Raw genomic sequence first — 19,330 nt, 5'->3', positions numbered from 1 at the left:
ACAATAAGATAAGCTACATAAATAAATACAAAAAATAATAAATAAATAATACAGACATCATCAGTTATAGAGTCACAGACCACAAGACAAAGAACAGGCACTTTGGACCACAATGTTGTGTGGTACTAATTAAATTAGTAATCAGATGGCAAACTAAATGATCTCTTCTGCCTACTCAATATCCACATCCTTCCATCTTCCTCACATTCATGTGCTTTCAAAGCATCCCTGAAGAGTCTCTAATGTTTCTGCCTCCACCACCACCCCAGGCATCCACCATTATCTATTAAAAAACCTGCCCCTCACATCTCCTTTGAAATTATCCTCTCTCACCTTAAAAGCATGTCCTCTGGAATTACACACTTCAACCATTGGAAAAGATATTGTTTGTCTACTTTATCTATGCCTCTAATGACCTTTTAAACCTCTCTCAGATCTGCCCTTAACCTCCAGAGAAAACAATCCATATTTTTCTAGCCTCACAATATAGCACATATGCTCTCTAGTCCAGGCAATATCGTGCTAAACCTCTTCAGAGCCTTGACATCTTTCCCACGATGGGATGACCAAAACTGTATCCTATTATCCAGATGTAACCTAATTAGAGTTTATAAAGCTGCATAACTTCTTGAATTTTGAACTCATTGCCTCAACTAATATGCTTTCTTAACCACCGTATCAACCTGTGTAGCTAGTTTCAAGGAGCTATGAGCTTGGACCCCAAGATCGCTTAGCCCATCATCACTTTTCAGGACCTTGCCCTTAACTGTGTATTGTCTTTTTACATTTGACCTACCAAGGTGCAAAACTTCATAGTTGGCTTGGTTAAGCTCCATCCGCTATTTCTATTGTATTTATTTTATTGAAATACCGCGCGGAATTGGCCCCCCTGGCACTTTGAGCCACGCCATCCAGCAATTTAATCATCGCCTAATTACGGGACAATTTACAATGGCCAGTTAACCTACCACCCAGTAGGACTTTGGATGGTGGAAGGAAACCAGAACACATCGAAGAAGCCCGTGCAGGCACGAGGAGAGTTTATAAACTCCTCACAGGCAGTGGTGGGAATTGAACCCGAGATGTCTGCTCTGTGAAGCATTGTGCTAACCACTTCCCTTTAACCACAACCCTCTGCGTTTGATTTCAGCTTTACATTCTTTTCCATTTTCTACTTACAGTCACCTGGCTAAGCTCATTACCCAACACAAGGTCTAGTACACCCCCTCTTGTTGGACTATCTACATATTGATTTAAGAAACCCAGCTGCACGCACCTAACAATTTCTGCCCCTTCTAAACCTCTTACAATCAGAAGGGCCCAGGGTGCTGTGGTTCCAGTCCCCTGCCAAACTAGTTTAACTGTCCCGAGTAGTCGGTAAAGGTGAGTCTATAGGATTTGTTCGGTGATCAGTTCAGTGTTGAGGTGAGTGAAGTTGTCCACACTTTGCCTCTGTCTTTGTCTCAGTCTCTGTATCTCTGTTTCACTCACTCACTTCTTTTGTTCAAAAGAACACTTCATTCATTTAACTTTCAGTATATTCCGGACTGATTATGGATATCCACAAGCTCCGAGGAAAACTCGGTGAGCAAAGTGACATCCTTCTGTCCAAAAGCAATTGTATAATTCTATGATTAATCATCCTAAGTAGAGAGACAGCCATTAAGAATTATTGATTACTATGAAGGATCCTCTATAAAGAGAACTTGTTATTCTAACAGAAGGGAAACAAAGCACAATCTGTGATCAGGCAACATTGAAACTGGGGTGAACTTATAGTAAACCTTACATCATGTAGAACAGTCCATTGATTTGCTAGATTTTGTTTATTACAATTGAGCAAGATTGGTTTCACTCCCTGCTTTCTCCCGATAACAACGTACCTTCCAGCAATTCCATCTGCTGATGAACTAGAAGTTGATCGATCTGTGACAGAAACATAACATTAATTATCCCTGTAAATCAAATGAATTACAAAAGAATTGCACTGCAGAGAACAGATTAATGACAAGGCATTCTCATCATTTTATTTTGACAGTACAAACTGAATTGATAAATTTAAGGAATCAAGCATAAGACAAAGGCGCAGGTGTAAGCCTTTTCACCCATTGAGTCTTCTCCACTACACCATGGCTGATTGATTGTCCCTATTAACCTCATTCTCCTGCCTTCTACCCACAGACTTTGAAGCCCTTACATATCAAGAACCTATCAACCTCTGTTTTAAATAATCACAATGACTTGGCATCCTGGGCAGCTTGTGGCAATGAATTCCACAGATTCACCACCCATTGGCTAAAGAAATTCCTCCTCATCTCCTTTTTATTCTGAGGCTGTGCAATCTGATTCTAGGCTCCCCCACTATGGGAAACATCCTCTCTAGGCCACTGTATCAAGGCCTATCAATATTCGATAGGCTTCAATGAGATTCTCCACTATTCTTCTAAACTCCATTGAGTCCGGACCCAGCACCACCAAACACTCTTAATATGTTAACCCTTTTATTCCCAGGATCATTCTTATGAAACTCCTCTGGCCCCTCTCCAGTGCTAGCATATCCTTTCTTAGAAAAAGGGCTTAAATCTGCTCACTATACTCCAGGTGCCATTTGACCAATTCCTTATAGGAATCAGAGGGGTCTCCCTAGCGTCCACTGGGGATATTTATCAGAAGCGCTGTGTACGCAGGACCCTTAGAATTATTAAGGATCCCACTATATCCACTTTGACTTTCTACCACCAGGTAGGAGACTCTGATGCATAAAAACAAGAACGGTCAGGATGGGAAACAGTTTCTTCCCCCTGGCTTTTAGGCTTTTGAACTTGCTGCTGCATTGTACTTGAGGAGTCACTGGTTAGTCTGTTCCATCACTTATCCAGGAAATTTTCTTATCGTTTGGGTATAAAAGTAGCTGTTTTGTGCTAGGCTCCATATTTTCTTTCGATTTTCTTCTAGTAGTAGACATTTGTCCCAGGTCGTATCAACTTCCCTTTGTTCTATCAACAGCAGCCCAATCAGTGGCAGGAGCAGGCCACAGTCACGAGGTTTCTCACAGACCGATGATGTTTGTTTAAAAGTACAGAGGAGACCAGGGGGCGGCCATTGTTGGGAGTAGGTTCACTGGTGTGAGTAGGAGTGTCGGGCTTTGGTTCAAAGGAGGCTTCAGCTTAGAAGAGGCATTGGTTCCAGGTGAGTTCCTGTTCAAGTTCCTTCTTTTCTCTTACTATAACTAGTGTAGTAAATGGCCACTGTGTGTTCTTCATACCGGATGTTGAATCTTGGGAGGCCCAGAGTCTCTCAGGGAACTATATCTGCATGAAGGTATCCAGCTGAAGCTCCCTGAAGACCCTGTTAGGGATCTGGAGCAGCAACTGGATGACCTTTGGCTTGTACAGGAGAGTGAGGAGATCATCGACCAGAGTAACAGGGAAGTAGTCACCCCGAAGTTGCAGGAGGCGAGTAGCTGGGTGACTGTCAGGAGAAATGGAAATGTCAATAGGCAGTCAGTGCAGAGCACCCTGTGGCCATTCCCCTCAATAATAAGTATAGCGCTTTGAATACTGTTGTGGGGGATGACCTCCTAGGGAAAAGCCATGGAGACCAGGTTATTGGCACTTGGTGCAGAAGGGAAAGGGGGAGAAGTGGGAAGTGATAGCGATAGGGGACCCAATAGTCAGGGGAACAGACAGGAGATTCTGTGGACGTGAATGGGACACTTGAATTGTATGTTGCCTCCCAGGTGCCAGGGTCAGGGGTGTCTCAGATCCTATCGCAGAATTTTGGAGTGGTGGTGGGGGTGAGAGCATTGGTACCAATGTCATAGGAAGGAAAAGCAAAGAGGTCCTGAAAAGAGAATTTAGAGAGCTAGCAGAAAGCTGAAAAGCAGGTCCTCCAGGGTAGTAATTTCTGGACTGCTGTCTGTGCCATACACCAGTGAGGGTAGAAACAGGATGAATTGGCAGATTAATATGCGGTTGAGAAGCTGGTGCAGGGGCAGAGTTTCAGGTTCTTGGATCACTGGGTCTCTTCAGGGGGAGGTATGACCTGTACAAAAGTGATGGGTTGCACCTGAACCCAAGGGGAGACAATATTCTTGCGGGCAGGTTTGTTAAGGTTGGGGAGGGTTTAAAATAATTTGGCAGGGGGTTTGGAACTGGAGTGAAGGGACTCGGGATAGGACAGATGGTAATAAAGCAAAGATAGCATGCAGTCAGACTGTCAGGAAGGGCAGGCAGATGATAGGACAAAATTGCAACCAGCAGGGTGAGAATCAGCATATTAGTGATGCAGAATCAAAAAGGGAAGTAAATGCAGTACTCAAAGTGCTATATCTCAATGCACGGAATATAAGAAATAAGGTGAATGATCTTGTTGCACTTTTACAGATAGTCAGGTATGACGTTATGGCCATCACTGAATCATGGCTGAAGGATGGTTGTAGTAGGGAGCTGAATGTTCACAGTTACACATTGTATTGGAGGGATAGGAAGGTAGGCAGTGGGGGTGGCATGCCCCTGCTGGTAGAGAATAACATAACATCAGTAGAAAGATATAACATAGAATTGGAAGATGTTGAATCCTTGTGAGTTGAGTTGAGAAAATGCAAAGGTAAAAGAACCCTGATGGCAGTTATATACAGGCCTCCCAACAGAGGCTGGGAGGTGGACTACAGATTACAACAAAAAGTAGAAAAGATGTGTCAAAAGGGCAATGTTATGATAGTCATCGGAGATTTCAACATGCAGGCCGGTTGGAAAAATCAGGTTGGTAATAGATCTCAAGAGAGTGAGTTTGTTGAATACCTGCAAGATGGCTTTTTAGAGCAGATTGGCATTGACCCTGTCATGGGATCAGTTATACCGGATTGGGTGTTATGTAATGAACCAGAGGTGATTAGGGAGCTTAAGGTAAAAGAACCTTTAGGAGACAGTGATTACAATATGATTTAATTCAACTAGAATTTTGATAGGGAGCAAGTCTGACGTAGCAGTATTTCAGTGGAGTGAAGGAAATCACAATGGTATGAGAGGGGAGATGACCAAAGTAAATTGGACAAGATTCTAGCAGGAATGACAGCAGATCAGCAATGGCATCAGTTTCTGGGGAAAATGAGGAAGGTGCAGGATAAATGATTTTTAAAAATGAAGAAATATGCAAATGGCAAAATAGTACAACCTTCGCTGACACGGGAAGTCAAAGCTAATGTAAAAACAAAAGAGCAAGCATACAACAAAGCAGAAATTGTCAGGAAGACAGAGAATTGGAAAGCTTTTAAAAACCTGCAGAGAGCAACAAAGAGGGAAAATATGAAATATGAAAGTGAACTAGCAAATAATATCAAAGTGGATAGTAAAAATTTTTATAAGTATGTAAAAAATAAAAGAGAGACAAGAGTGGATTTAGAACTGTTAGAAAATGAGGCTGGAGAAATAATAATGAGGACAAGGAGATAGCAGAAGGCATAAATGTGTATTTTGCATCACTGTCCACTGTGGAAAACACCAGCAGTGTGCCAGATGTTGAAGGGTGTGAGGGAAGAGAAGTGAGTGCAGTTACTATTACAAGGGAGAAAGTGCTCAAAAAGCTGAAAGACCTAAGTGTACATAAGTCACCTGGGCCAGATGAACTGCACACTAGCGTTCTGAAAGAGGTAGTGGTAGAGACAGTGGAGGCATTGATCTTTGAAAAGTCATTGGACTAGCATGGTGCCAGTGGACTGGAAAATTGCAAATGTCACTCCCCTCTTTAAAAAGGAAGATGGCAGCAGAGAGGAAATTATAGACCAGTTAGCCTGATCGCAGTGGGTGAGAAGATGTTGGAGTCAATTGTTAAACATGAGGTCATTAAATACTTGGTGACAGATTATAAGATAGGACAATGGCAGCATGGTTTCCTTAAGAGAAAATCTTGACTGATGAACCTGTTGGAATTCTTTGAGGAAATTACAAGTTGGACAGATAAAGGGGATGCAGTGTATGCTGTATATTTAGACTTTCAGAAGGCTCTTGACAACGTGACACATATGAGGCTTCTCACCAAGTTGAGAGCCCATGGTATTACAGGAAAGTTACTGGCGGTGTTAGAGCATTGGCTGATTTGTACGAAGCATCGAGTTGGAATGAATGGATCCTTTCCCGGTTCGCTGCCAGTGACTAGTGGTGTTGCAGAGTGGTCAGTGTTGGGACTGCTTCTTTTTATGCTGTATATCAATGATTTAGATGATGGAATAGATGACATTGTTACCAAGTTCGCAGAATGATATGAAGGTTGGTGGAGGGGCAGGTAGTATTGAGGAAATAGGTAGGCTGCAGAAGGACTTAATCAGATTTGGAGAATAGGCAAGAAAGTGGCAAATGGAGTACAATGTTGGAAAATGCATGGTCATGCACTTTGGTAGAAGAAATAAATGTGGACTATTTTCTAAATGGGGAGAAAATCCAAAAATCTGAGATGCAAAGGGACTTGGGAATCCTTGTGCAGAATATGCTAAAGGTTAACTTGAAGTTAGTCGGTGGTGAGGAAGGCAACTGCAATGTTGGCATTCATTTCAAGAGGTCTAGAATACAAGAGTAGGGATGTGATGCTGAGGATTTATAAGACACTGGTGAGACATTGCCTTGAGTATTGTGAACAGTTTTGGGCTCCTCATCTAATAAAAAATATGCTGACATTGGAAAGGGTTTAGAGGAATTTCACAAGGATGATTCCAGGAATGAAAAGGTTTTCATGTGAGGAACATTTGATGGCTCTGGGTCTGTGTTCGGTGGAATTTTGAAGGATGAGAGGAGATTTCATTGAATATTGAAAAAACCTAGACAAAGTAGAAGTGGAAAGGATGTTCCTCGGACAAGAGGCACAGCCTCATAATAGAGGGACATCTATTTGAAACAGAGTGTGGAGAATTTTCTTTCAGCAGAGGGTGGTGAATTTGTGGAATTTATTATCACTGGCAGCTGTGTTGGCAAGGTCATTGGGTGTATTTAAGGCAGAGTTTGATAGGTTCTTGATTGAATACAGCATCAAAAATCACAGGGAGAAGGCCAGGCAATAGGGCTGAGAGGGGAAAAAAGGACCAGCCATGATTAAATGACCTAATTCTGCTCCTATGTCTTATGGTCTAACTCGTAATAAAATGATAGTGAAGTAATAAGTGTTCCTCATGCCTAACTTAGACATTGAAATCCATCAACAAGCGTAGTTGGCAAGAAGTTATTTTGAAGTTTAAATTTGTTAAATTCAAAGACAAAGTGGAGAATTTATAGTGTGCAACAAAAGGGTTAAGAACGTCCTCTGTTCCTCTGTTATCTGAGAAAAATGTTCTGGAATTGTGGCTTCAAATTTTGGATGGAAATCAGGATTCAGGATGGCTGCATTGCAATTTAAAAGCAAAATAGCTCTAGTTTTTGTAATGTGGCATGTAACACCATGGTTCTGAAAAATATTGTCTCATTTCTACTATGTACTGTACCAACAGTTATGGTCAAAATGGCAATAAAAAGTTACTTGACTTGACATGACTTGACTAGGGAAAGAAAGAGAAATGCACAATAAGCTACAAAAACAATGTGATGCAGACAGTAAAAATTCTAAAGAGCAACTTTCTGTATTAACTGAACAGATGAGACAACAATGGCTTGATGTGAAATGAGCAGGACTTCAAAGTGAACTGGGTTGGCTTCAGATGACACAGCTGGGACCTCAAGTGGGCAGTCATACCCTCTCAAGCCTGTCAGAACACCACTTATGTTGAACAGGCTTTTGGCACACAACACCATCTGAACTCTGAGGAATTACAGGATGGACATGACACAGACTCTACAGTAGCCTCTAGGGACTCAAATGAGGATGACAGTGCTGGAACAGAAGTTGGGTTGGCAACTATTTAAAGGCTGGCTCCAATAAAGACTAAGGAAGTGAAGACTCATCAACAGAAAAATGGAACCTATGAAAGGAAACAATTGGTCTACCATCAACCATCAGACACAAACAGGATTGATCAGTGGTCCAAGAAGATACTTCCTCCTAAAAAGATAGTTTGAGGACATTAGCTGAGCTTCAAAGCATTAAGAATATATACCCAGCTGGACCCATATGATGGCAGCCAAATTTCAGCAACTATATAGCTTTCCCAGCAAACTAGACAGTTAAGTGAGAGAGGTGAAGATGACATGGGATATGATAAACAAAATAAATGAGGTGGTTGGAATGTTATTAGGAGATGGCTGGGAGAGCAGGCCCCAACATGAACAGCTTGGAGGACAGTGGCTGACTGCAAGCAAAGTGTTTCTGAAAATGAGGAAGACAGCGTGGTTAAGTTACTCAGAAGTCTAGACATGAATGAAAATAACATAGAGGATTCAACACTTGGTCCATGGTTAAATTACCAGGAGTTCTGGACATTAATGAAGATAACATAGAGCATTCTACATATGGGCCATCAAAATCAGCCTTTACGGATGGCATGAAATCAGAAGTTGGTAAACTGGTGAAACTGACAAACCTGAATTGGAATAAGAATCTCGTTACTTATAGAGATTGAGTGTGAGTTGTCCACCAAGTGGAGCAAGATATTGAGGTCCTTCTAAAATCACTACACAAGGGTCAAACATTTGATGATCCAACAGCCACCACCAACTAACTGACCAAAGAAAGCGGAGTCACCTACTAGATCACAGCAATCTCAGCAACATGTTTGAAGCTCACGGTATCACTTCTGTGGTAAGATTGGGCATTGAGTTAAAAATTGTTGGCAGAAGAAATGAAATGAACAACAGAAATAAGTTCAACAGCAATTTGAATCCCCTGCTTTGCAAAGTTCAGGAGTCCAAATTTGATTAAATGGTTTCAATATTCAATGGTGGAAGTTATGGTAGCATTATCAAACAAAGGAATAGACCCTTCCTTGCAGGCCATGCTTGAAATGATAGGGCAAAAATTGGATGGCTTATGCATTAACCAATTGTTTGCAAACATGTAGCATTTCTGTTGGTCTATGTTGCACCCTAACTATCTACGTTATTGGTCCAGCACTATTTGTAGCTGATGAGACCAATGTGACAGCGGAAGTCTCCATTGCAAAGGTCACATCTATAAGTGGTCTCAGCTCTTTTGAAGATGCAGCGTTCCTTTGTATGGGCCCACTTGTCTTATGCCAATTCTGGGAATTTTTCTGAGCCTGACTTAAGGTGTTGTTTTAGGTTCTTCTCCATCTGGCGCAGTTAGCTGCAAGTTCCTCCCCAGGACTGAATGATGCCCTTTGCCTTCAGGTCCTGCTTGCAGACACTCTTGTAGTGCACTTGTGGGTGGCCAGTGGTTTTCTTGTCTGAAGCCAGCTCACCATAGAAGATGTCTTTTGGGATGTGGCCATCCTGCATGTGGTACACAATAGCCCAGCCAGTGCAGCCTATGCTGTCTGAGCATAGGATACACACTAGGGAGGCCAGCATGAGAAAGAACCCTCAGCATTGGATACACTTTTTCTCGATGCGACAAAGGTTCCTTAAATGGCAGGTGTTGAGACTTTGCTCCTGCTTAGCATATGTTGTCCAGGTCTCCCTGCTGTACAGCTGGGTGCAGGTGGCACAAGTGTTATACACTGCGATCTTTGCCTTGACAGAGTTTGGAGTTCTCCCAGACTCGTGTGGTGAGGCAGGCAAGACTGAAGTTGCTGCAGCCTTCGCAATGTGCCTGTTGATCTCCACATCCAAGGAGAGGTTGTCATTGATGCATACTGGATTGGAAATATGTGAGGAATTCTAACTGGATACAGGAGCAAATCTGACATGGGCAACAAAATCTATTGTCCAGAGGTGGAAAATGTCATTGACTGATATCTGTAAATGTGCACAACAAAGAATTACTTTAATCAAAAGTGAGCTAGTCGAGGTGCAACTTGGTCCTCACCTGCAAGAAAAGCAATTCTGGGTAGGAGTTGTCTCACAGCCTTTTCTTGGAATGGATGTCTTGTTAAGCTTAGGCTCTATCCTTGAGTTCATAGAGGATAATGTTCTTTTGAATCTCATGTGATTGGCCAAATCTGAATTAACCAGTCATTGCTTATAGTCGAAAGATGAAAAACTAGACACCATCTTTTATTTAGTTTCCCGTCTTCAAGTAGTAGACTTCTATACTTGTTTGTTTCAACTTCCATTTGTTCTATCAACTCTTAATAAAAGGATTGTGAAACAACAAGTTTCCTTGTCCCTGACTTCTAAAGGAACCTTGGATTTAAACAGTGAAATCCATCATACCCATTTGAAGTCTGTAGTCACTACCACGGACTCCGCTCTGCTGCAGGGTCTATGCAGCCCTGCAGTCAGGTTCTGTGGTGCTCCTGAATATGCATGTTCCAGTTAATTACTGTTTCATTATGGCAGTATTTAATTCCCTTCTTTTTGTAGTAGTCTTGTCGAAACTCAAGCAAAGCACAGCAATGTTACAGTTCCTGACTACCTTCGTCCTGGTCTGAAAAAAGAGGACAATTGTTTTGACTGGCGCTGGAAATAAGTGGTATTCATTTATTAGTAGATACTGCTTTCATCTGCAGTGTTGGAACTTAACTTCAGTTTGATAGTTTTATTTAATAGCCCCATTGGCCACGTGTTTGTTGTTTTCCTTTCCCTTAGAATCCTCCAAAGATCGCACAAAAGTTTGTGAAGCTGACTCGCTTCAGTGTCTCTCTCTCCAAACTAGGGCAATATCTGAATGTTCTGACACTCAGCTACATATGTATGTGTTTAAAGACTGAGGTTGTCACTGAGATTAACAGATGGGTCTCTGCAAAGGTTCACTGATTCATAGTGCTGTACAGATCTAAATACACCCTTTGATACAAAATGCTGGAGGAACTGAGCAGGTCAGGCAGTATCTATTGGAAAGGACTAAACAGTTGACATTTTGGGCCGAGAATCAGACCTAATGAAATTGAATTCCTCAAGCATTTTGTGTGTGTTACATCAAATCTTTTGGTCCACTTCGTTCATGCTGAACAAAATACTTATCTGCACTATCCCCGTTTGCCTTCATTCTGTTTGGACCAGTTTTGCTGGGTTTCTATAGCTACTTTGTCACATGGAATTACATGAGCATTCTATGGTTTTCCAATCAACAAAAAAAATATCACCGCTTGTGGTGCCATTCACACATGAACAGCCCTGCCTGTATAATCAATATGAATACTTGCAATATATGGATAATCAACTGCAGCAGAGTTAACACTGCCACCGTTACAGTCAGTGGGTGTTTACTGCACAAATTATCTGTTATGAGTCACCGTTTTCCTTTATTCCCAAAAGGACTGAGTATGATACCCATTACCTATGATGTTTTGTGCAGCCAGGTATCTGAAATGTGAAAATGATATGAAAACAGATTCAAAGCAGAAATAATTTAAATAGATTCAAATTTGCACTGAGTTCCTACCAGAAGTGTCACAGTACAGTGGCCATGTAGTGAAATTGCTCAAAAATTTAAATACAGGAGCTTGTTTATACAAAACAGTGTGACAGAATACAATAGAATCCATGGTCTGGGAGATTTGAAACCTTTTATTTCCTCTTCTGTAATATACCCTGGGGCAATTATTAAAATAATATCAATGATACAGATATACATAAGACAGGAGAAATCTCATGTCCAGAAGACATGGGAGCAGAATTAGGCCATTAGTCCCATTGAGCTTTCACTGCCTTCCATCATGGCTGATTTATTATCTTTCTCGATCCCATTCTCCTGCCTTCTCCCGGTAACCATTGATGTCCTTACAAATCAAGAACCTTTCAACCTCTGCGTTAAATATACCCAATGACTTGAACTCCAAAGCCATCTGAGGGAAAGAATTGCACAGATTCACTACACTCTGGCTAAAGAAATTTTTCCTCATCTCTGTTCTAAAGGGATATCCTTCTATTCTGAGGCTGTGCCCTCTGATCATAAAAACATAGAAACATAGAAAACCTATAGCACAATTCAGGCCCTTCGGCCCACAAAGTTATGCTGAACATGTCCCTAACTTAGAAATTACTAGGCTTACCCATAGCCATCTATTTTTCTAAGCTCCATGTACCTATACAAAAGTCTCTTAAAAGACCCTATCGTATCCGCCTCCACCGCTGTTGCTGACAGCCCATTCCACGCACTTACCACTCTCTGAGTAAAAAGCTTACCCCTGACATCTCCTCTGTACCTGCTCCCCAGCACCTTAAACCAGTGTCTTCTTTGTGGCAATCATTTCAGCCCTGGGAAAAAGCATCTGACTATCCACATGATTAATGTCTCTCATCATCTTATACAGCTTTATCAGGTCACTTCTTATTCTCCGTCGCTCCAAGGAGAAAAGGCCGAGTTCACTCAACCTTCTCCCCAATCCAGGCAACATCCTTGTAAATCTCCTCTGCACCCTTTCTATGGCTTCCACATCCTTCCTGTAGTGAGACGACCAGAACTGAGCACAGTATTCCAAGTGGGGTCTGACCAGGGTCCTATACTGTATAGCTGCAACATTACCTCTCGGCTCCTAAATTCAACTACACGATTAATGAAGGCCAATACACTGTACGCCTTCTTAACCACAGAGTAAACCTGCTCAGCTGCTTTGAGTGTCATATGGACTTGGACCCCAAGATCCCTCTGATCCTCCACACTGTCAAGAGTCTTACCATTAATACTATATTCTGCCATCATATTTGACCTACCATCCTAGACTCCCTCACTGTAGGAAACATTCTCTCCATATCCACTCTATCTAGGCCTTTCAAGGAGATCCCATCTCATTCTTTCAAACTCTAGTGAGTACAGGCTCACAGCCATCAAACATGCCTCATATGTTAACTCTTTCCAAATGCCAACAAATCCATTCTTAGATAAGGGAGCCAAAACTGCTCACAATTCTCCAAGTGGAATTTGACCAATGCTTCAGCGTTAATTCCTTGCTCAAGGTAGTAGCTTGCTCAAAGCAACAGAAATGAAAGTAAATTCTGCAGCTTCTATTAATTGTGGTAGTGAGGCTATACCTTAAAAATGGAACTCTCAGCCACAGCACCTCAGCAGTCAGGACAGAAGCTTAATGATCTTTTTTTTTAGTTAATGGGAAATAAACTTTAAAACTATTAATGTGAAGGTTATTTTTCTGTCTCTTGAGCATACACAAAAGTTAATCTACGCAAAATAATTGTTTTGCCATATGTTCAACACAACAGTCTTAAAAGAACAAAACAGAACACCACAGAGTTATAGACTAAAATAGCATGGAAACAGGTCCTTCATACCATCTCATCCCTGATGACCAAGGACCCCACATAAACTATCCCATTTGCCTGCCTTGGGTCTTTTTCAAAAAATAATGCAGACTTACCTGCATTGGAGACTGTAATCTTCTATACTTTCTGGGGTTAAGATACCCAAATGTGCACCGACATGCCTCAACATTCAACATTCTGGACCAGACCTCTTTGAAAGACCTTGTCAAAAGCCTTACTGAGGTCCATTCAAGCAACATCTACCACACCACAGGAAGGTCTAGTGCACAATATAGAAAGAAGCTGCAGAGGGCTCTGGACTCAGCCTCCCCACCATCTGCTCAAAAATCTAAGTCAGAAATGTGAGACATGATCTCCCCTGAACGACGCTGAACTGACTCCTAATTAGCTCCTGCCTTTCTGCAGAAACAGAAATCCTGGCCCTCAGGATCTCCTCCAACATTCTTCCAACCACTGACTGAAATCTCACCAGCCTGTAACTTTTCCAGGATTGTCCCTAACTCTTTGAGAAAAGGGACACTTTATCTATCTTCTAGTTCTCTGGTACCTTACACGTGCCTAATGAATATGCAAAAATCTCTATTAATTTCCCTTGCTCTACTTGACATCTGGGGATAAATCCTGTTTGCGGATTTATTCAACCTAATCTGTTCCAGTACTTCTTGCATTTTTTGCCTCCTGATGAGGATGTACTCCAGAATATCAGCCTAACCTTCCCTTAACTCTCTAGCTTCCTGTATTTACCCGACAATTACTAATGACAAATATTAATTTAGGATCAGACTAAATACCCTACACCCTTGCTCTAGCATGGTTTACCTCTCTGGTGTAAATTTAATTTCTCTGCTATTTCACCGTTCCTTATTATAATTTCTTCTTGCCCTCTCTTCAAAGGGCCGACACTTACAAGAGCTCTTACAGTCTGTTTTCATTAATTTACCTGTGTGAGATACTCCAGGCCTGGTGGGCAATTTGGGATGCCAGCTGGCATTGGCATCACCAGAGCATTACTTTCTACTTTGCCTTCATAAGGAAACTGAGGGCCATAATAGATTCCAGGTGGACAGGCTCCAGGTGGATAGGCTCCAGGGAGGTAACTCCCAGGGGGACAAGCTCCTGATGGACCTGCCTCAGGTGGTAAGGCTCCAGGTTGATAGGTCCCAGATGGATTTGTTTGCTGAGAATCATTTCCTAAGAGCACAATATCCAAAAAAAAAACAAACAACATCTTTACAAATCATATCACACATAATAAATTACAGGCTGGATTCAAAAACAGCATAAAAATCCACCAGCTATCTTGTCTAAAATGAATACTAAACAATTCCAATCTTAGGAATTCTCCAACAAAATGACAACTAAAAATGAAATTTCTAATGTGATTTTGAGCTTTAACATTGAATCCTTTAGTGATCTGACTCTAAGCTGACCAGCTTAATGAGGCTGTTAGAGATTCAGGTGCATTCATGATTTTGCATTACTGTGAACATTTGGTTAAAATTAACACTATTTTGTTGCCTAGTTTGGAGAGCATGCCTTATGAGAATACACTGACTGAATTTGACCTTTTCTCCTTGGAGAGATGGAGGATGAGAGATGACCTGATGGAGGTGTATAAGATGATGAGAGGCATTGATTGTGTGGATAGCCAGAGGCTTTTTCCCAGGGCTGATATGGCTAACACAAGGGGTCATAGTTTTAAGGTGCTTGGAGGTAGGTACAGAGGGGATGTTGGAGCTAAGCTTTTCACTGAGAGTGGAGGGTATCTGGAATGCACTGCCAGCGACGGTGGTAGAGGCAGGTAGAATAAGGTCTTTTAAGAGACTCTTAGATGGGTATATGGAATTTAAAAAAATAGAGAGCTATGTGGTAGGGAAATACAAGGCAGCTTTTAGAATAGATTAGATGGTCAGCACAACATTGTGGGCCAAAGGGCCTGGAATGTGCTGTAGATTTTTATGTAACACTGATATTGCCTATTAATTATCTAAAAATCCACACACTTTTTATTTATCTTTAACTGCCTTCCAGTTACTGTATGCTGTTAAGTCTGTGAGAACTAAGCTAACACAATGAAAGCTCTATAATCAGGACTTGAACTATTAGCTCATTTCTCTTCCCTCTCCTGTGAGTAAAACTTTTGCCTTTCTTGAATAAAGAATGGTCTTCTTCTGCCACATCTGCATTTATGTCAAATTAGGTACACAATATATAAGAATTACATACATACTTATTGTGTAAATTTGGATCTTGCTGACAAAGGCTGCTGATTTTGAATACTCCAACTACCTCTGAACTAAAGAGGCCTCTAAAAGTAGAATGCACTGGGGCCAAAATACCCTCCCAAATGCTGCCCATGATTCATAATGAATTTTGCAACAATCATGGTCAACAGTACCGATATTAGTTTTGTCTTCCAGATTTATTAATTTACTACATTTACTAATTACTTAAGTTTCCAATTGCTTTGCTAGCATTTGATCTGATGAATCTAATCAATCATGTAAGGCCATTGATGGTAATCCTGTACTGTATTCACGTAGGAAGAAAGTTTCCGCATATTTGAATGTAACATCCATGGGAGGTTACATGTATTAAGACAGTTATTCCAATGCAATTCAATCTTGTATTTTTTGTTCCTGTAAGTCAACTAATTTTTAGTTCAGGACATTATAATTGATGCAATATTAATGTTTATTTATCAGTTTTTTTCCCAGTATATGGCTAGGATGTATTTTATAGAGGGCAATAAAGATTGAACAACTGGATTATAGAGGCAGAACCAGTGGGCATAAGTCAGAACTTTTAATTGACAATTTTAGATCGATAACAAGACATTTTTTTAGCCAAAGTGTTATTTAAGTGTATAGTAAAGTAATCAAGGAAGCTCAGGATTGGCGTAAGACCATATTTTCTATAGAGTTTGGTATCATTGGTCATCTGTGGAAAATGTTTGAAATTTTTGGTTTAAGATGGCACCAGTGAAGGTGGGTGACAGCTTACTGGTGGTTTTCAAGGCAAGAAATACGACTATACTGATAATACGTTTTATGTGGAAAATTGTGGTAACCGATCACAAACAATGAAGAGGCGAGTATAGACGAGGCTAATCCGAAGATGTGGGTGTGAGGCAGAGACAGAACAAGGTTGAAGCATGTTCGAGATGGAGTCTAAGAGAGTGGAGCAGAGAAAATTTGTAGTGGGATTGTTTTGGAGCTTGTCCTCCTATACCGGGAGCTAGGCTGGATCCATCTTCACGATGGACCGACTTGGAAAGATCAAGTAAGGGCTGGAACACGGGGCCCTTTAACTTTGAATGGACGGTTTCTTGTCCTACTCTCAATGCAGGTACAAATTTTGCTTAACTGGTATACTAATTAGTTACTGCAGGAATGGGTCAAATTTTTGGATATTAGGTACAATTTCATCTAAGTTTTCCATTTGGGAGTAGGTGACCTCAAGTAAGTCTAACACAGACCAAGCTAAGTAATGTAATTGTTATGTGAATTACAGAATAATCTGTTCCTTTGATTTCAACTGAAATGAGAAGTGTCTATCAGGATGGCCCAGGATTAACTTTACCATGCATCACTCAGTGTCAGACTATGAAGTCATCTTTTAAGAAGCACCAGTATGAAACATTAGCCAGGATGTACTGTGGAGGACTTTCTGACGAGTTGCATCACAGCCTGGTGTAGAGGCTCCAATGCACAGGATTGGAATGTTGTAGATTCAACCGGCTCTATCATGAGCACAACCCTCCCCACCTCTGAGGACATCTTCAAGAATCAGAATCAGGTTTATTACCACTCGCACGTGTCGTGAAATTTGTTAACTTAGCGGTAGCAGTAAAATGAAATACATGATAATATAGAAAGAAAAATAGTAAATAAAATGCAATAAGTATATATATATATATATATATATATAGAATTGATTAAAATAGTGCAGAAACAGAAATAATAAATTTTTTAAAAGTGAGATAGTATTCATGGGTTCAATGTCCTTTTAGGAAACGAATGGCAAAGGGAAGAAGCTGTTCCTGAATCGCTGAGTGTGTGCCTTCAGGCTTCTGTACCTCCTTCCTGATGGGCAACAATGAGAAGAGGGCATGTCCTGGGTGATGGAGGTCCAGAATAATGGACCTTGCCTTTCTGAGTCTCTGCTTCTTGAAGATATCTTGGATACTATGGAGGGTAGAACCCAAGATGGAGCTGACCGATTTTACAACTTTCTGTAGCTTCTTTCAGTCCTGTGCATTCACTTCCGATGCACGATCAATAACTCACTCTGAGACGTAAAGGCGAGATATCAGCTTTTATTGACTGGAAGAAGGAACAAACAGTGAGTGACCACCATGCTACATCCTGGAGACTGAGAGGCCGGGCTCAGGCCTCAATCGCCTTTATACAGGGGTCTGTGGGAGGAGCCACAGGAGCAGTCAGCAGGGGGCATGTCCTGACAGATATATGTAGTTCACCCCCCCCCCCCCACCCCTATACCAGACAGTGAAGCAGCTTGTCAGAATGTTCTTTACAGTACATCTATATTAGTTTTGGAGTCTTTTTGTTGACAAACCAAATCCCTTCAAACTTATAATGAAATATGCTGTTGTCTTGCCTTCTTTATAGCTGCATTGATATGTTAGGTTTGGGTTAGAAGCTTAGGGATCTTGATACCTGGGAACTTGAAGTTGCTCACTCTCTCCATTTCTGATCCCTCTTTGAGGATTAGTTCATGTTCTCTGATTTTATCCTTCCTGAAGTCCACAATCAGCTCTTTCGTCTTACTGACATTGAATGCCAAGTTGTTGCTGTGACACCACTCCACTAGCTAAATTATCTTACTCCTGTATGCCCTTTCATGTCCACCTGAAATTTTACCAACAATGTTTGTTATCATCAGCTAATTTATAGAAGGTATTTGAGCTATAGCAAGCCATACACACATGGGTATAGAGAGAGTAGTGTAAGATATTCCTTAAGAAAACTGCATCTGTCACAAAGGTTTCTCACCATTTAGGATATGCCTTCTTCTCATTACTACCATCAAGGAAGAGGTATAAGAGCCTGAATACTTACTATCAATGATTCGGTAAAAGCTTCTTTTCCACCGGCTGAATGGTCCATGAACTCATGAACACTGCCTTGTAATAACTTTTTTTTTGCACTACAGTGGATTCCACTTAATTGGGACACATTGACACCCACACATTTTGGCCCAATTATGCAGCAGTCCCAATTAGCTGAAGTTTATGAAAATAATTTTTAAAAAGACATTCTGCCATTTCTCTAACGAATTATGTGTTTAAATGAAATACAGAACAAATTATAACACCATCAACTTTTCTACAGTACTACAGCATGAAACTGTATTCATTCATAATAGTTATTGATGGAGGAATCAATCCAGTATATGTAGCCATGTTCTTTTGATTGACTGTAAATGAACAAAATCAGCATATACACCTTGTGCAGATAATAGGCTACCTTAATTGCCTTCTTGCATGAAGTAGTGTCAAATATTGCTACTTTTTAATTTGCCATCTGTCAGCCCAAATAAGTAACATAACATGAGCATATGCAACTGATACTACAAAATGTTTGCTCTGAACACAGTATAGTGTGTTATGGCCACACAAGTGTATGTGACTGATGCTATTTAGAAACTGTTGCATTCTCCAAATCTTAATTTTCATTGTAACATTCAAGATGATTGTTAATACCTTCAAATTTGTCACAGTTCCTAACTTGCTGAAGTAGTGAAATAGCTTCATTTTCACTCCCAGCTGTTTCTTGCATCTCCAAACTTGAATGCTATAAACTGCAGTGAGCAAAGCGGTTTGGAATTGTCTTAATGGCTATTTCTCACCAACTATCAGTAACAAAAATCAGTGTATTTTAAACAGAAACACACACGACTGATGCTATTTAAAAACCGTTCACTCTAAGCATTGTGTAGTACTTAACGGCCACAGAACTGCACACAACTGACACTAGTCTAGAAGCTATTCGGCAATAGTTTCCTGTCCTAATTAATTTGGTGTAGTGTCCCAAATAGACAAAGGATCCTTG

General features: G+C 40.9%; 1 protein-coding gene across 3 annotated transcripts in view; it reads right to left on the bottom strand.

The window, feature by feature from the left end:
- The window catches only part of LOC132407173 (phospholipid scramblase 1-like), a 61,070-nt gene that overhangs the window by 24,016 nt on the left and 17,724 nt on the right, over positions 1–19,330 (bottom strand). For all 3 annotated transcript variants that reach the window (XM_059993468.1, XM_059993472.1, XM_059993478.1), the window contains exons 3-4: positions 14,197–14,447; positions 1,884–1,926 (exon numbers count right to left, since the gene is read on the bottom strand). In XM_059993468.1, the coding sequence (XP_059849451.1) occupies positions 1,884–1,926; positions 14,197–14,447 (294 nt within the window). The remainder of the gene's footprint in view (positions 1–1,883; positions 1,927–14,196; positions 14,448–19,330) is intronic.

This window comes from Hypanus sabinus, chromosome 2, assembly GCF_030144855.1.
Source record: "Hypanus sabinus isolate sHypSab1 chromosome 2, sHypSab1.hap1, whole genome shotgun sequence".
NCBI classification, from domain to species: Eukaryota; Metazoa; Chordata; class Chondrichthyes; order Myliobatiformes; family Dasyatidae; genus Hypanus; species Hypanus sabinus.
The sequence above is the reverse complement of the archived record's forward strand: the minus strand, read 5'-3'. Positions and strand labels throughout refer to the sequence as shown.